Source organism: Anticarsia gemmatalis, chromosome 13 (genome assembly GCF_050436995.1).
Source record: "Anticarsia gemmatalis isolate Benzon Research Colony breed Stoneville strain chromosome 13, ilAntGemm2 primary, whole genome shotgun sequence".
NCBI classification, from domain to species: Eukaryota; Metazoa; Arthropoda; class Insecta; order Lepidoptera; family Erebidae; genus Anticarsia; species Anticarsia gemmatalis.
In genome coordinates, this window is record NC_134757.1 from 2,439,971 (window position 1) to 2,463,092 (window position 23,122).

A 23,122-nucleotide genomic window follows, 5' to 3' on the forward strand; every position below is an offset into this window, starting at 1 on the left:
ATAGGTCATAATTTTCCCCGTTTTTGTAACATTTTTCACTGGTACTCTGCTCCTTACGTTCATAGCGTGATGAATTATAATCTATAGCCTTCCTCAATAAATAGGTTTTTCAATAGTAAAAGAATTCTTCAATTCGCACCTGTAGTTACTGAGATTAGCGCGCTCAAACAAAAAACAAACAAACAAACTCTTGAACTTGACAATATTGGTATAGACTAGCTGACCCGCTACTCTGCTTGCGTCACAAGAGAGAATATTTCATAATTTTCCCCGTTTTTGTAACATTTTTCACTGGTACTCTGCTCCTGATGGTCGTAGCGTGATAATATATAAGCCTTCCTCAATAAAGAGGCTATCCAACACTAAAAGAATAATTCAATTCGCAACAGTAGTTACTGAGATTAGCGTGTTCAAACAAAAAACAAACCAACTCTTCAACTTTATAATATTAGTATTAGTATATATTCAGATTAGCTTTAAGTTGTAAAACTGCACATCCGCTGCACATGCATGGATAAACTGTTGATCTAACACTTATTGTTACATCCTGTGTACACACTTAAGTAAAAAAAATGTTTATCTTATGTCAATGAATATAGTAAAAATACTTCTGTATATTAACTTTGAACAAAATATTGACTCAGTATTGTTGACGAATAATTGAAATAATATTTTAATGCAAAAATGTGACAGTGTATAGATTCCTGACGCTGATTATATTACATAGATACTAGCTGACCCGGCAAACGTTGTTTTGCCATATAAATAAAAAAATGACTCTCAGACGATTCTCAGACCTACTCAATATGCTCACAAAATTTCATGAGAATCGGTCAAGCCGTTTTGGAGGAGTATGGCAACGAAAACTGTGACGCGAGAATTAGATATAACAAAATTTTACGCAATGCGTATAGTGCCCGGACTTAGGACATATTGTATATAAAAGAAACTGGTGTTAGTTACACCATTTATAACTCAAAAACGGCTGAACCGATTGGGTTGAAAATTGAGCGAGTGCTTAGCTTAGAGACGGGAGACGGACATAGGATACATACATTTTTATCCTGTACGGCCGCGTTTGTACCTGGTGTAAGAAAAGACCTGACCAGACAAGTATTGTTTTTGTAAAATTGTATTTAAGAACAAGAAAGGTTTTATGGAGAAAAAAAAAAGTGTGAGCGAAGCTGCGCGGTTCAACTAGTAGTGTCTAAATGTGTGTGTCACGTATTATACCCTCACTCACATCCCAATGGGACGGATGACCGACGCGACCAATCATAGATCAGGTGCATTACCGGCCGGTTGAATGTGCTACCATAGTCACTGATTAAAATATTTACCTTAAACAAGCACGACTTTAATATCTTTTCCTAATCCTTAAAGTTAAGTATAGGTAACTAATAAAAATGTATTTAACATATCATTTGCTGTCCGAAGTCCCCAACCCGCACTTGGCCAGCGTGGTAGACTCAAGGCCTAACCCCTCCCTCATTACGGGAGGAGACCCTTGCCCAGCCGTGGGACATTAATAGGTTAAATTTGTTTATTTATCTGGGGGCACGGAAGTGCCCCCGCAAGTCGAGCAAAAAAAAAGCGGCACGGCCGTAACATCCTTTTCTCGAAGCAATTCGGGCTGTTTTTGACACCCCTATAATTTCGTTGTGGATAAAACAAGAAGCCTGGATTTTCAGCAACTAATCAGTCATTGTATAAATACGGTATATTAAAAAATTCAGTCAATTTGAACCAGTAGTTTAAGAATGACAACTTGTTAAAATTTTGAATTTTGTCACTCACTGATTCACTGACTCACTGACTCACTGACTCACCGATCATCAAAAGTCTAAGGTACTTCTAGCAGACTTAGAAGCTTAAAATTTAGACTACAAATAGGGTTTAGTGTCTTAATCATGGGAAAAATCTAATATTTTCTAATTTCGGTCCAGTTTTCTAAATACACCAACTGCAACAATAACTTTGTAATCCCATATAAATGTATAAGATTACAAGGTTACATTTGCAGTTAATGAATTATTATTACTGTAGAAAATAAAATAAATAGGTGTAAATAGGTACATACTATATGAGGCATAACGGGAGGGGGTATAGGGTGGGTAAGGGTGTTTAGCCCATGAAACTGAACAACATTCCCATAGGAAAATATGTTGAATTATGAAAAAATAACGTCTTTCCATACAAATTGGACTTATGTTCGCTCTACAAAAAGAAGTGAGATGCCATCAAAAACATTCTGTAAAAACCTCAAGTCTCGCCGTAAAAAGAAGTGAGATCTGTATAATACCAAGTCGATTAATCTATTTAGTCTCTACTTAAATGACCTTCTGTCTTAAGTTATTACGTATGTTATTATCATGCCAATTTAAAAAAAAATACCTTTAAAACAAATAGATCGACTTGGTCATCGCAAGAAAACACAAATTCGCCATTAACATTTCAGGAGCATTAACTTCTCATCGTGCTGTGTAGTCTAATAATCAAATCGTGCGATGGCCAGGTCGGTCTATTTGTTTTAAAGGTATTTTTTTTTAAATTGGCATGATAATAACATACGTAATAACTTAAGACAGAAGGTCATTTAAGTAGAGACTAAATAGATTAATCGACTTGGTATTATACAGATCTCACTTCTTTTTACGGCGAGACTTGAGGTTTTTACAGAATGTTTTTGATGGCATATCATTTGCTGGCGGTAATTTTACGCTAAACTGACTTTTAATAGTTTATCAAGACAAAAATAATTCGGGGAACTCCGGGACGGGGGTCTTGAGGATCGGGATACTGAGGGACTTACCCACATTGTCAGCCTCATATTAGCATTATTTAAGTAGATAAGATTTATAGTACATTTAAGTGAAGGGAGTTAGGTATAAATAATAATATTATGATATATTGCATTATCGTATGTTCATTGAACGATGCACTGATTATTATGTGTCATTAATTATATCAATACAAAAGAGATTTGACATCACAGAGCCGTCTGTGGAGACGAGTTAGTACTCCATTATAACTGAATATAAAGATCAATTATTATAACAGGCAATCCCAATTCAATGAATATTTTTGCAGAAAATTTTAAACTAGCTGACCCGCGCAACTTCGCTTGCGTCACATAAGGGAGAATGAGTCATATTTTTTTCCGTTTTTGTAACATTTCTACTGGTACTCTGCTCGTAGCATGATGATATATAGCCTACAGCCTTTCTTCGATAAATAGGCTATCTAATACTGAAATAATTTTTCAAATCAGACCAGTAGTTCCTGAGATTAGCGCGTTCATAAAAGGCTTATAAATAGTTTTGTTTCCTTCACTCCTTAGCTAAATGAAAAAGAGAAAACATATTATAGTAGTTTTTTAACTAAAAAAGGTTGATAGCGTGTTTATGATAAAGAGGGTAAGTTGTTAATCAAAGAATAGACAAATAATTTATCTGTCAAGGTATTTTTATATACTTGAACACAGCTAATATTGTATTGCACAATTTTACTACTGACACAAATATCAGCACACACTTGAGATTGGTCAACATAATTTTACTCTAATAAAGGGTCTAATATCATAAGGAATGCATTTTCTATACGCATTGTCAAGGTTCAGTTCAAGGCGGTGAAAAAAAATTAGCACTGCACACTCCACAGCTGTCAATGTCTTATTCGAATCGTACTTTTAAAAGATAACAAAAAGTTATTCTTTAACAGTGTTGTTAAAGCCGCGGAACCGCGATCGATCATTGATTGTCGAATCGATAAAAAATTAATCATTCGATGTTTGAACGGTGCTGGCCGGTTTGACTTTCTCAGTGATATTTATCTTTTTTTTATTTGTTTTATTAAGAAAAATAAGAAAATGGCGCGCTTGTTGACAGTTGTGTGTTTATTCGTGTTATCATGTTGTGTTAGTGGGCGAAGTATTTATAAAAGTGAGTATTAAGTTAGTTACTTTAAAAATAACTCTCGGATAAAAAAGACTTTAGAAGCAAATTAATACCTTAAAAATTTAACTTGTGTATAATGCTCATATTTGTGAACTATTGCGAGGGTACTTGGTAAAATAAATATTATACATTTGATATTAATTATTTATATATAGCCCCTCCCCCATTCCGGGAGGAGACCCGTACCTGGTGGTAGAACAGTAATAAACATAATCATGCATCTACCAAGATATTTGCAAATAAACTTGGTCCTATGTGTTGGTTCAGTGGTCAGCATATACCCGCTTACTATATGTTTGAAAATAATACAATATTTCTGATTGTATTCGTAAAAAATCGTAGCTTGAGCATTTTAGATGAACCTTTTACGAGGACAAGTTTAATAATATAATTTTTCGTTTACCCAGTCTTAGAACCAAATTTTTTCGCTGTCATGGTACATTACAAACCTAAACTAAGGTATTTACCTGTTTTTACTCTTTAAGAATATGCTTTACATGTCTTATACAAAAAAAAAAAGTTTCCTAACCCCCGGTTTTTGAGGTACATTTAGCGGTAGTTTATCCATTCAATAACGTTAAACTCATATAAAAAAAGGCTATTGAATAGATAAACTACCGCTAAATGTACTCAGAAACCGAGGCTAAGAGGTATTATGTCCCTATAGGTGTAATAGAGGTTATTTACCCCCACTAAAAATGCATGATTCACTTTAATGCAGTCTGTAAAACCCTAATTAGGAGTTCGACGAAAAGTAACGGAAATGAAGCCTGATGTGAGATCACCTTTTATACTTTGTCTTTAGGTTTTTTAACGAAAGAAACTCGCTTTGTTTGATTACACACAGATAAGGGTAACGTCCTTGATAAGGTGATACAAGATACAATATTGCAAACGTTGACTTACATAGTTACACGCGTCTAAAATCTAAAGCCTCGTATTTTCCTTGTCTTTTACTAGAAAAAATATTGACAAATAAACATCATTGGACTACTCATACACGGTAATTTGATTCTATAGTAAGCAAAGCTTGTACTTTGGCAACGAGATAACTGATAAACATACTTATATACTTCTAAATACATACTTATATAGATACATTTACAGCTTTATGCCGTTGCTACGTTTAACCCCGTCCCAATAAAAGCCACGCGTATATTCAATAAAATAATTTAATTTGCACGCATCATTTCATTCGCAATAATGAAATTCAAATTTGATGCAGAACTATAATAAATAGTATAGAAAATTGCATATATTTTTATTTATATTACATCGAATTATATAATAAAATTATTTAATTTTGTTTACGTAATGGTTGACTTAATTTGGTTGATACGGTTTAATTTTTATGCTTCTATGTGTGTATAATACTAAATTATTAAACCCAAAGATAGTTTTAGAGGTTACGATACGTATTTCATTTCGATACTTTCGAACATTAAGAAAATAGTAAAGATCTAGTAAGAGCCGAAACTAGGGCTACAAGGAGACGTTTAGCAGCCATACTATAACAGTCAGTTCCCAAGCCGCCAGTAAGAGAGATACAAGTTGGTCGAATCGTCGGGTTATGGAGCTACCTTCAAAAGCTGCTTCTAGCTGGCTTCTAAAGTTCATTGTCCTACCACGTTCGGCTAAAAATAAATCACCTATGTTAGTGTTAAAACACTCGATTTCCTGTATTTAGGTCTATTCTTCGAAGTTATTCTTTCCTTATCAATAAAAAATACTATTTGTAATTAAATATCTTAAATATCTGCTGTTACTACTGGACATTATTATAATATTATTCACGATAATATTATAATAACAAACGTTAGTACTGTTATGAGAATGTTTTGTATGAATGTAATAAAGTGTGTACAAAATTAATCAAATTAAATACATTCTCATCATTGAAAGGTGTTTAAAGTTTAATTTGAAAGTTATTTTTACTAAATAACTTATTGTCGTTCTACATTATTTTGCTTCCTTGAGATTTATTGACGTACCAACAAAGCAACAATAATTTTGTAATAATTCTAATTTGTAATAGATTCTCTTTCTTATTTTTGGTGCGCCTATAGCCAATTGCGCTCACTGGTCAGTAAACGATCCATGGTTTAAGCAACCCTTGGCGCAGTCATTCATAGATGGGTAACCGAATAGTGGTATTTGATTTGAGTGCCTCCGTACCCCCGATGTTAAAAGGCGATACTGGTGTTGTCAATTAAGATAACAGTCGTTAAGTCACGACAAAGGCCTTCGGGTGGCTATAACAACTTTGACAGTAGGTCGGCCACTTACCATACGATAAAGAAAAGAAAGGTGTGCTACCGTACAGTGAAGTGGTTAGGTAGTCTGGGGCCCCGGTGAGAAAACTAAACAAGGGCTCTTTACATCTTTACTACAAGACACAATAAAAAATATGATTGGTTTAATATTTAATAATATCATTGGACAATTCAGGTTGTTCAGGGTTCGAGAGCTAGTGCGTCATACCGTAGCTACACCAGCTAAGTACCCTTCTAGAAATTGTATCTTAATAAATTACTAAAGATATAATATTTGTTACTGTCAATTAGAATTTTAAGCAGAACAGCAAAAACCTTTTTTTAATTGATCAATTAGCTAAATCTACAAGGTGAGATAAATATTAAACTCATTCTTGATTTACAATCCGTTCATATGAAAAACAAGAAAACAAAGCATTTGCTTTGTTCGTTGATTGCAAAGAATTTAAGTTGTAAAATGTATCAAGGCTGCAGAATACTGTTACAGCTCGCATAATGATGCATACAATATAAAAAAGACTATACATCACTCAGGTCAATGACCAGAAATAAAGATCAAACATTGTTGAATCAGCATATTACCTGACTACACTTTTATGAAGCATCGGGGCGCGGCGAACAGTGTCGAAAAGGCGCAAGGGTCAAGCCACAAAACTGCGTTGCGTCGACGCATCGCAAATATGATATCACACTAAATAACAATGTTATTAAAAAATAAAAAAATTAACCCATTAATGTCCCACTGCTGGGCAAGAGTCTCCCTTCCGTAATGAGGGAGGGATTAGGCCTTGAGTCCACCACGCTGGCCAATTGCGGGTTGGGGACTTTGTATACCGTTAAGAACTGTTCTAAAGATCTCTCAGGCATGCAAGGTTGCATCACGATGTTTTCCTTCACCGTTGGAACAGGTGATAATTATTTCTAATACACACATAGGCTTCGAAAGTCATAGGTGTGGACTGTGGGATGTACCAATTTATACCACCCGGCTATCACTGCTCTGAAGTCAAGTTGTACATTATAGCGGTGCGTCACCGGAAGCAGTGTTAAGGCTTGCGCCAGGCCTCTTAAGGGTATATATTATTGTTGTACAACTATCACTGTGATTATCTTCTCGAAATAGACTTAAGAAATACTGCATCCAAATTTCCACGATACTCCAACCTTTTTTAAAGACATCTCGGGCACTAAGAATTGATCTTGTGTCGCGGGGACTTTTAAAAACATACAAACAACGGACACAAAGTACAACCAGACCCGGAACAATTATTTGTGGATCGCACAAATAATGTTCCTCGTGTGACGTGACGTAACGGTAGTGGCATAGTAACCGAAACCACTGCGTCACGGAGGCAATCAAATATGTCATATACATAGCAAATCGAATTCTTCTTTATATAAGGTAAGAATATAAAAAAATGCACAGAATCCTCATGTTCACCATTGTAATGTAGAAAACCCTCGCATAAAGTATGTTTGTACTCATATATACAAATAATGTGGTTTTGTGCGACTATTGTGGCACTGTGGTGTTTGTTATTTAATGCATGACATAATTGATGACACTTCCACCTTGTTAGGTCAGTAGTGCATACGACTGCTAAACACGAGGTCCCGGCTTCGATTCCTAAGTTTTACAACGTGCTATTGGTCTTGTTCTGATCAATATTAGAGTTTTCGCAATAGTGGTGCAGATTTTGGTAACGTGAGCGTATTTCATGCTTAGTAGGTATTCATACATAGGCTTCCCGGCCTGGCTTAACTGCTAAGGATTTTTTAAAGAAAAGATGCAGTAACTCTCTAGCTAGCTATCGAAAACTTAACTAACAAAAATCCAATCTATCTATTCTAATCTAATCTACCGGGCTCCGTAGGAAATATTTTGCCAGTACATTTTAAATGTCAAACGCTCGATACTCGACAGAACCGACTATACAATATTGCTCTACAGATAGTTGGAAAATAACATTAGCTATTTACCTGAAAAGACGACAGTAAATATCGTATACTTATTGCAGCTAAATGTCAGTAAGAAGGAAAAACCGCAGAACCAAATAACGATGTTTATTTATAATATATCGAGGATAATGCTGTTTATGAGTATTTATAAAATTGTTATAGGTAGTAACATAGTACTAATATCCTCCTAGCCGATACCACGGCAAGTTTCCTAAAGTTGAGGAACTTGGTTTAGTTTCCAAGTGCACGATACACTCTATTCCCTTATTCCCATAGCCCTGTAGGATTGACCGACACGACCAGTGTCGCAGGATCGACGGTGTTTCGTGCTCTCCGAGGCACGGAGGTCTACAAACCTCAACTTCCTGATTCTAGGCAATTCACTAAATATTTCTTAACAGAAACATTTTTTTGTTCAATTCGGGACTCAAACTCGTTCTGTTCTGTTCACTGTACCGATGGCCACCTAATTTGTATATTTTCAAATTTGATTTAAAATATATATAAATACTAGCTGTGTCACTTAGGAGTATGAAAAACTTGGCCAAGATGTTGGCCGATTTTCAGACCTACTCAATATGCTCACAAAATTTCATGAGAATCGGTCAAGCCGTTTCGGAGGACTATGGCAACGAAAACTGTGACGCGAGAATTTTATATATTAGATGTATCTATTAAGATTAAACTGAAAGGAAGAGAATACTACACAATAATTTTATTATAATTGTCTCGCATGTGAGATTGTCGGCTAACTGAAGATTGAAGTAATTCAATCAGTTGTTAGTTCAATAATCATTTGTTATTGTTTTGCAACTGCATTGTAAGTAATATTTTAATTGTGCCAAGTAACAACACAACAAAAGAAAATCGATTGAACAAAAACATTCCCATTTTTTTTGCTAATCCTTAGTCTGCCAACGCCATCTCTTATGTAGTGTACGAACTAAGTGGAGTGACGAACTCCTTCAAGGTTGCTCTCGTATTGTTTTTGCAAAATTAGTCTAGATATCGCTGTAAGATCTTTTGACTTTTGTAATGAATTCACTTATTTCCCATATCTCTGTAGGTATTTAATTATCGCTTCATAACGAATAGTCTTTCAAAAACACGATGGAGGCACTGATAAATTTTCCATTAAAAAATATAATTTAGTCACATTTTTCATCGAAAAGTAATTTCGACATTTCGCTTTAGTAAAAAGTTATGAACTTTGTACCATATTTTCAAAATAAGTTAATTTTCAAAATGTTTTCCAAATAATACTAACAAGCTAATACAATAGACATAATTCTTTGCCACCTTTAGTGATCCTAATTCACCAAAACCAAGAAAACAACAAACTAACAAAACTAGACTATCTTTTGAAAAAAGCAGGTCGTTTTTTTGCAAATAGATTTCATCAGAAGGTCAGGAACAAAGTGAAAAATACCTCGTGTTGTGACTGCGGTCAGTTTTATTCGTTGCCAAATATATTACGTGATATTAGAGTGCGAATACGAAAGCCGGCGCGGCCTTAACCCTGTTGTAATGTCATTGACTTCAAAACGTATATAATAATAGGTATAAACATTACGACGGACAGAGTTTTGCGGTCAATCTTATCTCGTTTGTATGCCAGCCGCCGGCAGTCGCGTGAATGAATGAACTGCCCACACAACTGTTTTTTTTTGTATATATAAAACTGTATTGGCTTGCTATACACATACATATTCGGTTCGGCAATATTTATCGAAAAACAAAACCGACTCGGCTCAATTGTAGTGTAAACAAAGCTCATTAAAAAAAGCCGTGTAGGCTCTGATTAGTTACATATATAGCGCTCTGTCTTATTGCCTATCAGTAATATACAAGGTCAAATTTAAAACACGAAAAATCACGCGACTAGATAGAAGGATTGAAGGTTCGGTAGGACGGAAGGGGAGTATTGAAACATAGACTTATAATATAAATAAATAGCGTTGTTTGTCATGAATGTCAAAACTAGTCGAACAAAAGTTGTTGCTTATGATATTAGCTGCATAGTCCTGCGAGGTTACTGGTGTTTTAAAATTGAACCTGTATTATAGTAGATACAATAATTATGTTGGTGAATTAATAAGCTTCCTAACCGATTAAAGAAATATTCATTGTTAGGACCAATCTTCACGTAGTCATGCAAAGTGTAATTATGTAATTAGAAAATTACTTATTTAATAGCAGTCACGTATATTTTTTATCTAAATGCAGATAATTGGCATATAACTAATTACGATAGCCGTAAGCTGTGAAGTTAAACTTTTCGAGGTCTAGCCGTCAAGAAACAATTATTGGCAATAACAATACGGTGACAAGTGACTCAATAATTGTACTCTTAAACACCAAAAGGTTAGAAATTAAGTTATTCATCGTTTACGAATAGACATGGGAGAAACTCTAGTGGTTTAACTGATATGAGTCTCGAACCTTGACTGCCTCCGTGACGCAGTGGTTAATGTCACGACGCCACTACCAATGGACGTGGGTTCGATTCCCACAAGGAACAATTATTTGTACAATCCACAAATAATTGTTTCGGGTCTGATTGCGCTTTGTGTCCCTTTATATGTTTGTAAAAGTCTCCGCGGCACAAGAGCAATTTTAGTGCGGTAAAAAAAAATACAAATTACAAAAATTACCTCGAGTGGTTACATTTTGAATACAAATATCCACGTCAACATTCATATCTGCTAAAACCAGTTTTATCACGACCAACGTAATATCATTATGCATGCAAATATAATTCAGTTGCATAACCAGTCGTATTCTCGCGACATTGCACTTACTGTTACGATGCAACGTGTACAGTGACGTCACAATACTACCTCATCTCTTAATAAATACGTCATCATCGTTAGGATTGACGAAACAGATTCATTGGGTGTAGATTGAAGTACCGGGGAAGGAAACTTCTAGAAGAAATAGATGTTTTTGTTGGTATTATTTAAAAAAATTGTATCCGGCAGTCAGCTATATTTATAAAACTCCAAGGGGGACTGACTGACTGCTATATAGCGATCTACCATAGCACAGCCCAAACCACTAGACCGATCGAGCTGAAAGGAGAATGGGCAAAATAGTATGGAGCCTGGGCGATCCGCGGCCAAACTTGATTTAATGTTTTTTTAATGTAGTTTAGTCCTATAATTTCCGTGTAGAAGTTTTATTGCCGCGACGCACTTATATGACGAACAAAAAACATTTTTGTTTTTGAGCACTTTTAATAGTATAAAAACATATTTTTGGCTTATATTCGGAGATTAAATAAAAAGTACTATTTATATTATTGCATACAAATGTAGACATTAATAATATTCGAACAATCATAACATGTAAATATATAAATATTGTAACAAGTAAACATCTTGCTCTTCTATAATATATTCACTGAGACGACTTATCTGTCTTGAATGCTCAGCTTAAAAACCAGGCGTTCATAGCCAGTTGCGCTCACTGGTCGGTAAACGATCTGTTGGTTAAGCAACCGTTGGCGCGGTCATTCTATAGATGGGTGACCGCATTGTGGTATTTGAACTGAGCTTCTCCGTGCTTTCGACGGCACGTAAAAAGTCGGTCCCGGTTGTTGTCAACTAAGATAACATTCGGGCGGCTTGAACAACTTTGAAACTAGGTGAACCATATGATAGATAGATACGAGTTACGATTATTGTTCATTTTGATGGCATTGCAATCGTTATAATAAGATGTAACGTTATTACACAACATTAAATGCATTACAGACACGAAAAAATTGTATTTGTTCTATGAAATTCCATTATATTTACATGTCAATATATTGTTTCCTGAAAGGATTGCAGCGAAACGTTCTTAGTAAAAGTTGTTCCTAGTTATCATTACTTTAATTTGACACTACTTTCATTAATGGCCGCCGACCGCCCAAGAGTGCCCATTCTCCTTTGGCATGCAGATAGATTTTGATTTTTAACGTTCTGTGGGCTCGCGTACGTGTCTATTGAAAATGAGCAATATCATAAAAACGTTTAATTAAGTAATTGTAGTTTTTAAATAATAAGTTCAAATAGGACCTTGACCTTCAAAGGTCATATTTTGTTAGTTACAGGGTCATGGACCTGCAGCTGAAATTAATTAAAGAGTGTTGTATGGAATTCAATGGCTCGATACGGCCTCACGTGTGAGCAAAATGTTTTATTTGAATTCAAATTCAAATTCAAATTATTTATTTATCAAATTAGTATACATACAAAAAATGTTTGCGGCGGTCCCTGCACTAAGCTCGTGGCTTGTATCGCAGGGGCCAGATAATACATTTGTGCATAGAAGACTATTAACAGTATGCGCAATCCGGTTCAAAAGGATTACTTAAAAGTATAATTACGTACATTAGTGACTAAAAATTATGTTGTACATATTTTAAAAATTAAACTCTGTTATAAAATGTCAGCTTAAATAAAAGAAAAAAACAGAATACTTATAAAATTACTTATAAAATTAAAACAGTAAAACAAAACAGTGTTCTTATATTATATGCTTAGATAATCATATTAGCAACAGGTAAGTATTATATAATTGTATTTTTGAGTACCTTAGAGTAGTAGTATAATTAAATTGAATCTCTATGTAGATACCTAATAGCCTACTGAATTACAAAGTTGCAAGTGATTTTCCTATCCAACATGGATTTTTATCCCTGGAAAATTTTATGAGTAGTTCTCATATGTATGTATGACGTATGTACAAAGAAATCTTGGAATTAACAACTTATTGCAATATTAATGTCTTAACGCGTCAAATATGCGTATTCATTAGCATCCAACAATCTAACCATCGCATACCTAGTTAGTGGTCAACCTAGTGTCAAAGTTGTTCAAGCCGCCTGAAGACCTTTAATATGACATGTTATCTCATTTGACAACAAATTGGACAGACTTTTTGCGTATCCTTTGAAGAACGGACAGGCTCGGCTCAAACAACACTATCATTCTCATTTTAAAGACACAACTCCCGCACTAAGAATTGCTCTTGTGTCGCGGGGACTTTTATAAACAATTATTTGTGGAGCGCACAAATAATTGTTCCGTGTGGGAATCGAACCCACAACCTTCCGACGCAATGATAGCCGCGTGGCGACCTAAACCACTGCGCTACGGAGGCTATGTGGTTATCTATCACTGATCGCATATTGATTGGTGAGTTGGTGAACATAACGCTGCCATAAAAAATTGTCATTTAAAAGGATGAATCTTTGTCGGATTTCCGACTGAAGAAACTGGTTTCTGATGTTACGTGTCTTGCACGACGACGTCATTAAAAGTGATAATTTTGCCTTCAGACACTTCTTTCACCTTCATTCTTGCGTCACGCCTAATCATGCACTACTAAAACACGATGTCACTGCGTCATGTCTGACTTAAGAGACCAGTTGGCATGACATCAAATGACGAGATGTTGCCGAAACAATTAATTGATCGTGTGTGTTTGAATGTCATGAACGAAATGTATGATTCATGTTGAGTCATACGAGGAAAGTTAGAAGAGTTAAAACTGTTGGAGATATTCCCTGGTTTTGTAAAATCAGTAAGGCGATGATCTAATCGAAATAATATATTTATAGCTTTTCTTAAGATCTTTTTGCTCTCATAAAAGTTACAGCTGGCTTAAAATGTTGGTTCCGAATCTATAGTTGCCTTTACACACACACTTTATCGCACGTTCTTAGGAGCGTACAGGATTACGCTTGGGAAAGCAGCGCGGTCTTCGCTCGCGATTTTCGTCGCGGGCTTGACAGATGAGCGCGGCGCGTGGTCTTTCCTTTCCCCTTACATGTGCGCTCTTTCACGCGCGATTGTTGTTTCACGCGTGATAGAATGTGTGTGTATATATATATAAGGGCTATTGTCAGTCAACTAAAATTATTAATTAAGTAACATTGAAATGCGTAAAGTTCATCCCGATATTTACAAAGTTATAATTTTAACTTCATAATTTTCAGACTCGGGCCAAAAGTTTGACGAAAAGAATAAAGACCACTGGAATATTCAAGCACAATGGTTCCTAAGTACCAAGGTAAATATATAAAAATAACAATTCTTTAGATTTTTACCCTAGTTACGAACATGTACGGACGAAATTGATTTCGAATCCTTCATACTACTACTTGTTTATACGCTTAATTTAAAAGTACAAATTTTAACTGATTTATGTCTGTTTCGTTTCAAAATGTCTTAATCAATTAGGATAAAATTTCGTAAGAAGGCAATCGATCATATCCAGAAGAACACTACTATTTTCATCACAAAATGATAGACCGGATAGAACCAGGAGCATTAAGTATTGAACAAACCGGGTGATTTAATACTAAACAAAATAGGGTTATTTCTTTTTAAATTCCAGGTGGCCATGCCGCTGAACACAAAACGTGCGAAAAACGTGATCATGTTCCTCGGAGACGGTATGAGCATCACTACGCTGGCTGCCACCAGGGTGTACCTCGGCCAGCGCTACGGACATCTCGGTGAAGAACTCAAACTTAGCTTCGAAGCTTTCCCTTACACTGGACTGGCGAAGGTACTCTATTAGAATAGTCTTAGATAAATATTATTTTTCATTTAAAAAAATACAACTCACTCACTAAGAATTGCTCTTGAGTCGCGGAGGTTCGATAGACAGTCGCTTCATGTAAAAAACTAGTATTTGGCCGGTGAGACTGGTAGCCGATTCCAACATAGTTAGAAGAAAGGTTAGGTTGAATATTATACAGTTTATTTGTCTACGTTTGTAACAAGAAACTTGCGTTACAAGAAAGTTTGGAATCGTATTTATGCATATAACAACAAATCATAGTGACATTATCTTAAGACAAGCAAGGTATATTCCCGGTGTCCACCCCCTGCTTGTCCACCCCGGGTGGACACCGGGAATATACCCATTTTAAGGATACCGCAGCTAGACTTTGTGATCAAAGGTTATTTCTTAATGCGGAACTTGTAATTAAAGACTGAATCACAAGGGCTTCTAAATATGTAGAAGGTTACTAAATTAAAGATGACGTCAAACGTACCTAGACCTAAAACCTTGTGCTCGTACACTGAGAACCATCTGCGTTGCGTGACTTTACACATTAACACGGAATGAGCATTGTACATTTTAGACAATACAGCAGTAACAGGAATGCATGTTTTTTTTTATTTACTTATATTTTTTAAAGAGATAACTCCCGACCTAATTATTGCTCTTATACCGGGACTGTTATAAACATACAAACAACGGATACAAAGTACAACTAGAGCCGAAACAATTGTTTGTGGATCACACATACAATTGTTCCTTGTGGGAATCGAACCCACGGTAAGGAGGCGGTCGAAATAAAGATGCGTAGACCTAGAAATGTTTTAACACATTATAATACTACCTTAGAATTATAGTACTATACACTATGCCACAAATGGCACTGGAAGATGGCTAACCAACCTACAGTTTGCTTGGTTGCTCTTTACATTATTAGAACTATCATTGGTTTGGTTGCATTTGTTGCCGAGAAAAAATAATAATTCATGATCATTTTACACTTCAATGATATAAAAGTTTATATTTCAATATTATTGTATATTGTATTTCCAGACTTATTGCGTGGACCACAATGTAGCTGACTCGGCGTGCAGCGGCACGGCCTACCTAGCGGGAGTGAAGGCCAACAGTGGGACTGTGGGCTTGAGCGCGGCGGTCAAGCGAGGCGACTGCAAGACCCAGCAGGAAGGCATACATTCTGTTACTGGCCTTATGGACTGGGCACAGAAGGCTGGGAAAGGGACTGGTAGGAATTAAAAGAACTATTTTATTTGTAAGTTTACGTTAAGAAGTCCAGAAGGGGTGAATTCTTTGTGTAACGATTCGCGCGTTACCAAGGCGCCCGTACATCGCGTCCACAAGTTTCGCGCGAATTCAAAATACGCGCGAAGCTCACGCTTGAGGGCGGAACGTTCGATCGAACTACGCGCGAAAGAATCGCGGTGAATTGGCCTCTTCTGGACAAAGTGTTAGTTGTTGTTATCGTCGCTTTCTTTCGCGAGCTTAAGACGTGACACAAATTTCTGTCTAAAAGTGCGCTTATTAGATTTGTAAATCACACTTCACGAATTGTTGCTTGGCTTGTGATCCGCTAGCACTTAGTTCCTATAGCGTAGACCCACCTTTACGCGACAGATTTCGAGCATTCGAGTATCTTTGTTTTGTTTGGGTTGGGAAAGCAGTGGTGCCATTACAAAATATATAAGTTACTATATTTAGTATCTATTAAAAATGTTCGCTTTGAATTCTCTGTCCCAAAACAAGTTCTTAGTAATGTCCCTGCTGCTTAAACTAAGGCTCTCTCTAATTGTGCACTGCGCCCGACTGAGCCTGAAATCTAATTTGCTCTTCCATTCTGCTTGTTACATATTTCTTGTGAAAACTCTTCGTTCGTTATTTATGTACATTATTATATTTCTGTAGACTGCTATTGTGGCACAGTAGGTTGTGTATACGACTACCGCGCAAAGGTCTGGGGTTCGAGGTCTGGGCCATAAATAAATGTTATTTAACTTAAGTTTTTGTCTTTTCTGTGCAAATCGGTACTTTCGAGAATCGAGAGTGACATTCAAAATGTACTGCCAAAATAGTTTCTACGACGCCCAATAGTTACCACCAAACCAAATTTTCTTTAGTAATAGAGAATTGCGGTGCTGATTTTCGTGGTAAATTTCTCCATAGCTAGTCGGTTGGCGGTAGTCGATAATGACAGAGAATCGAGCTACTGATTGTCGTGGATGTAGTGTCAAAGAACCTATCTTCAAACATGTAATTGCGTGTTTTCAGGTATAGTAACGACCACACGTGTGACCCACGCATCCCCAGCCGCGGCATACGCGCACTCGGCCGATAGGAAGTGGGAAGCTGACTCCGACCTGCCGAAGAAGGGCACTCACTGCGATGATATAGCCATGCAGCTCGTCAGGGGACGGGTCGGCAGCCATATTGACGTATGACACAGTTTTTATATTTTCAACTAGCTGACCCGCGCAGCTCCACTCACGCCTTCCTGTTTTTATTTAATGCGGCACATTTTCAAATTTATTCACCTTTTACACCTTCTCTGGACTTCCACAAATAATTCAAGACCAAATTAAATTAGCCAAATCGGTCCAGCCGTTCACGAGTTGTAGCGACTAACGAACAGCAATTCATTTTTTATATACCTATAGATTTCTTTTTAAGTTTATTGGATAACCTATTAACGACGTAAGTGGTGTCTGCATGGGGGAGATTGTTTCCTTCACAGAACAGATGACATTTGACAGACATTTTTTCCTGGTACCCTGCTCCTATTGGTCGTAGCGTGATGATATAGCTTATAGGTTTCCTCGATAATTAGACTATCTAACACTGAAAGATTTTTTTAACTCGGACCAATAGTTCCTGAGATTAGCGCGATTATTAATACTAATATATTTTATTATCTTTTAAACTAATTTTCAGGTCGTATTAGGCGGAGGTCGCAGAAACTTCTTCCCCAAGACTCAAAGAGATATGGAAGGTTACCGCGGCTACAGGAGCGACGGCTACGACCTCATCAGAGAATGGCTCATGAAGAAAGAAATACTTGGCTCTTCACCAAAATTCGTTTACAACCGTCAAACTTTTATGAACCTAGACACCGAACGATATAATAGTGTTTTAGGGCTATTTTCCCCTGACCATATGCCTTATCATCTTGAAGCTGGTCTCGATGACCCCACGCTCAGTGAAATGACGCAGAAGGCGATACAGATTTTGTCGAAGAAGAAGAATGGGTACTTCTTGTTTGTAGAAGGTAACTTGGTATACTTTTGTTAATATTGGCTTTTGATTGCGGATTTAAATAACATTGTACTAATATAAGTTAAAATTGGTCGGGTGTAATAAATTTTTACTTTTAGTTTTTATTGTGCTTTTGAAATTAAACGATATTGTGGTAATTTTATCAAATTGTGATGACGTAACATAGAAGTTTTATCGGAAACTTGGAACCATAACTTGTGGTATATTGAAAGGCTATCCAGAGCTAGATGCAGTGTGATTTCTCCCTACCCCACTCTGAATCTATTATTTAAAGCGATAAGCAGCGTGCTTTGATATCCTAACTCTGCTCTTAATAGTTTTTTTAGGTTAACGTAATTTTTTTTTCAGTCTATTTGCAAGAACTTTCACAAAACGTTGAAGATCCTTACTAAGAATATTGTTTTTAAATCTTTATTGAATCGGGTCTTTTCACAACCAAATCACGTCTTAATATCTTCAATCTTGAACTTGCAGGAGGTAGAATAGACACGGCTCACCACGAGACGAAAGCTCGTAAAGCGTTGGACGAGACAGCAGAGTTCGCGAAGGCGGTGGAAGCAGCACTAAGACTGGTGAACATTGAGGAGACGCTGGTGGTGGTGACGTCAGACCACAGCCACACCATGACCTATAGCGGGTACAGCAAGCGAGGGACTGATATACTCGGACTTACTAACAAGGTGACGAATAAAAATAAATAAATTAATAAATTTAACCCATTACTGTCCCACTGCTGGGCAAGGGTCTCCTCCCGTAATGAGGAAGGGGTTAGGCCTTGAGTCCACCACGCTGGCCAAGTGCGGGTTGGGGACTTTGCATGCCCTCAATATATGTATTAAACAAATTTTTAGGCATGCAAGGTTTCCTCACGATGTTTTTCTTCACCGTTGGAGCATGTGATAATTATTTCTAATACACACATAACTTCGAAAAGTCATTGGTGTGTTGCCTCGGATTCGAACCTGCGACCACTAGCGTAGGAGGTGCCAACTTAAACCACTCGGCTATCACTGCTCTAACGAATACGTTCCGAAAATGTGTGTTTTTGCTTTTGTTCAGCAATTAATATCTTACGGCTCAGTCACACCAAAAGAAATTCGCCTGACAACTCACTTTTATGAGAACCAAACTTAATATGTAGGGAAAAACTAATAAAAATACAGCGTGTGGCCGGAGGTGCATCTATGTGTTGTGCTCTCAGTTGACCGATATTTTTTTTTTTCAAAATAATCTTCTCTATTGTTGCACTAATTGAACCCGGTACCTCGTGGTCCGAAGTCGGATACAATACCGGCAGCGCCATAGAGGCAGCTCTGCCGTTAAAAATACTTTTTCAGATATTAAATACATAAACAAAATATGTTAATTTTCAGATGAACGCATCTGATCACTTGCCGTACACGACGCTGAACTACGCCAACGGCCCCGGTCACAAGTACGATGTCAACAACACGAGATACAACCTTATCATGGACGACTTTAGTAAGTACACCATTGTTGTTCCACTTTTTAACATTTTACTTTATTAACCTATTCGGCCAGGGTCTCATCCCAAAAGGAAGGGTTAGAGCTTGAGCCCACCACGCTGAATGTATAATAGAATAGGCATTTTAAGGTAAAATGCATGTTTGCGTGAATTCCCGTATAAATTAAACATTAGTTTGAGAGTTTAAAAGTTATGATCCACCACGCTGGCTAAGTGCGGGTGGGGGAGATTGCATGAAGATCAAGAAATCTAATTAACAAATTTTAAGTATGCAAGGTTTCATCATAATATTTTCCTTCACTGTTACAGCAAGTGATAATTATTTTTTAATACACACTGGTCCGAAAAGTCATTAATGTGCCGTGTGTTGCATCTGGTTCTAATGGTCGAAAGTTTGTGTGAAAGGTGATACTTATACTACTCGATTATCACTGCTATCAGATTCTACTTTCAGACCAATAAATACTTTTGTGTCTAGATTCTTATTCTTATCTTATGACTAAGTGCATTCAAAAGTATTAAAATCATATTTTATGCAGTAACCACGGAATACAATAACGAAACTAAAAATTTCTTCAATTTTGGTTTGGCCGTTTGACCGTAAAAGTGTCTCAGATAGACAGAGAATCCATTAGACGTCGGTCAAAACGGCCATAAAAAAATTTTCTAAGAAACAGCCGTGTCACTATATACTTCTAAATCTTTTTCTGATAAAAAAGATGACTGGAACATTAAAACTATGTGACACAATGATCTAAGTGATCACACATGAGTGGTTCCATTAGTGTCACACGACGAGGAAGGCTTCGTCGAGGACGAACGAGGGTCAAGTACACTTCAGACAAACAATGTCCCACTTTATCATACTAGGGATCTTGTAACTAACGTTTTATAGTAATTAGACTATGTCTTCATATGAAATGCAACCTTTATTCTTCTTATCGTATGGTTAGTGGTCAACCTAGTGTCAAAGTTGTTCAAGCCGCGCGAAAAGCCTTTGTCGTGACTTAACAACACAACAACCTTTATTAAAGACAAGTCTGCGAATTCGTTTGCGTGATTTTCCGGGGTAAATAGTATCACAATGTGTCCAGGAAAACAAATTTCATTAAAATCCCTTCGGTACTTTTTTCATGTTAGAGTAATAAATATATATCGCTCAACACAACTGATAAAAGTTTGCAGAACTAAAATGAATCTTTACCAATTGTGTTAGTTTCATATGAAAAAATAATCGAAACTAGTTCAAATTCCCACGTTCAATGTTACCCAAATGATTCAAAGTTACCCAAATTGACCTTATATCTATCTTCACAAACTGATCTTTGAAATTGTAACCGGTTAAGCGGTAAAAATAAACAAAGTTAGATGGTTGGAATTGCTAATATAAATTTTATATAAAACATTACGTCTGTCTTACTCGAAATTACAGGCACATGTGTAAGAAGTACGCCCACGTTTACAATGTTAATCCTATGTAATTGCGTTCGAATCTGTTGCCGTATACAAGTTACGTTACCAAATACCTAGGTACAGATGAGAATATTCTGCTATAGATTAGAAAAGTCTATTAAATTATTGCACTATCCAGGAATCAGACATCGTGATTAAACATGCAACGCGAGAGTTGCATACCTACATAATATGTAGGTATACACTGTTTTTATACAAAAAAATAAACATTTATATATAAAAACAGTGTATACCTACATAATATGTAGGTATACACTGTTTTTATACCAGAGAGGCAATTGTTTTACGCATTTAACTTTGTAGAACGCCTTGGTATGCACAATTTATCTCGCTCAATCACTCTCTAACACTATCTATCTACATATTTTACATCCACTTTCATCCAAAACTAATATTGGTATCAACTCACCCTTGAACAGACTCAGCAAAGAAATAAACTCATTCATCAAGCTTTCACCGGACACTGACATTTTTTTCGACTCATACATTAAGTTTAAGTCAAAATTATTTTCATTTTATCATTAATATTTGTAGTTATAGTTCTGTTTGTTTTTTCTTTTGTCATTCTAGTATTCAGCCTAGCCTTTCTTTTAACTTTGTTGAAGTCGGTTTCTATTTTGACTGGATGCAGCTTGTTACCAGTATCTTACTTGGAGCAACTGCCTATCGGACCTCCACAACAATAACAATATTTTTAATGGTAACGATTGATCGGCGCGGCTGTTGTTAACGAAGCTCAATATTTTTTTCGTTCTAATATGTAATTTAATTATGTTATTTATCTATAATTTCTATAGTATTAATTTAATGTTATTATTTTATGTATTATATTAGGTTATTTAAATTAAATTTCTATTGTATAAATTTTGGTAACTCTGTAATTGGGTATTTTATATAAGTTTCGATCTTTTTATTGTCTGTTTGCAATTTTTATGTATACTATACCTGTTGAGTTACCTGTAAATAAATAAATAAATAAATATGTATATGAAAATTTGCAAACAAGGCTCCTTGCTAAATCAAATCATTCATTCATGTAGGTCAAAATGCTAACACTTATGATAGCCGTTACAATAACTGAATCTACTACTAGCTTGGAAAGGGATAAAGCCTTATTGGACTATAATGATTATGTCCTCCTGGCCGATATTCGGTTACAGTTTAATTGCTGGGTTCTATTTCAACTGTGCAGGGATTTGTTTATAGTGTTAAAGCGTGTCCCCAATACACAGGTATACTCTCATAACCCGATGGGACGGATAACCGACACCAGAGAGGTCAGGTGCAATTCCGATAGCTTTACGTGCACTCCGAGGCACGGAGGTCTACGATCTTCCTAGCGCCGGGCAATTTCTGAGAAATTCTTAATAGAAAACTCATAAAATACTTTTTGGCCCGACCCAGGATTCGAACCCGAGAACTCTTGCGTGGCAGTCACATACACTGGACTATAGAGCATTGTTGGGCTATTATTATATTTTTTCTTGAATGTTTCAGGTAACAGTAACTACACCTACCCGTCGCTAGTACCCATGGGTCGCGAGACTCACGGCGGGGAAGACGTGGCGGTGTTCGCTCGCGGTCCCTGGGCGCACCTCTTCACCGGCAACTACGAACAGAACTACCTGCCTCATGCCATCGCCTACGCCGCCTGCATCGGCTCCGGACTCACTGCCTGTCAAGCTAAACTGTAATATCAAGTACTTACCCCCGGTTTCTGAGGTACATTTAGGGACAGTTTATCTATTCAATAGCGTTAGAACTCATACAAAAGAAAACGCTATTGAATAGATAAACTACCGCTAAATGTACTCAGAAACCGGGGGTTAACCTGCTACAACAATATGTATATATTCAATGATTTCTTCTTAATTTGTGTCTTTAGTGAAAAATGGAAAAGTCCGAATTTGCCGAAAATGAGTTGTGAAATTAGAGTGCATTTATATCCCACTTTTGTAAAATTTTTAGTGTAAGTTAACACTTTGGCACATTGCTAACTTATATAATAAACAATATCTTTTTTCACCAATCGATAGAGATATTTTTCTGAACATTTAGGTATACTTTAATAATTTTCGACAAAATCACACTTATATCCTTTTTCACTAGAGGCACAGCATTATCGG

General features: G+C 36.4%; 1 protein-coding gene across 1 annotated transcript; it reads left to right on the top strand.

Moving 5' to 3' along the window:
- Positions 1 to 3,706: 3,706 nt before the first annotated feature.
- LOC142977882 (membrane-bound alkaline phosphatase-like) lies at positions 3,707 to 22,922 on the top strand. Its single transcript, XM_076122006.1, has 9 exons — positions 3,707 to 3,941; positions 14,175 to 14,248; positions 14,576 to 14,749; positions 15,803 to 15,995; positions 17,036 to 17,199; positions 17,696 to 18,029; positions 18,512 to 18,717; positions 19,411 to 19,519; positions 22,494 to 22,922. The coding sequence occupies exons 1-9, from the start codon at positions 3,869 to 3,871 to the stop codon at positions 22,688 to 22,690; spliced, it is 1,524 nt and encodes a 507-aa protein (XP_075978121.1). The 5' UTR covers positions 3,707 to 3,868; the 3' UTR covers positions 22,691 to 22,922.
- Positions 22,923 to 23,122: the final 200 nt, after the last annotated feature.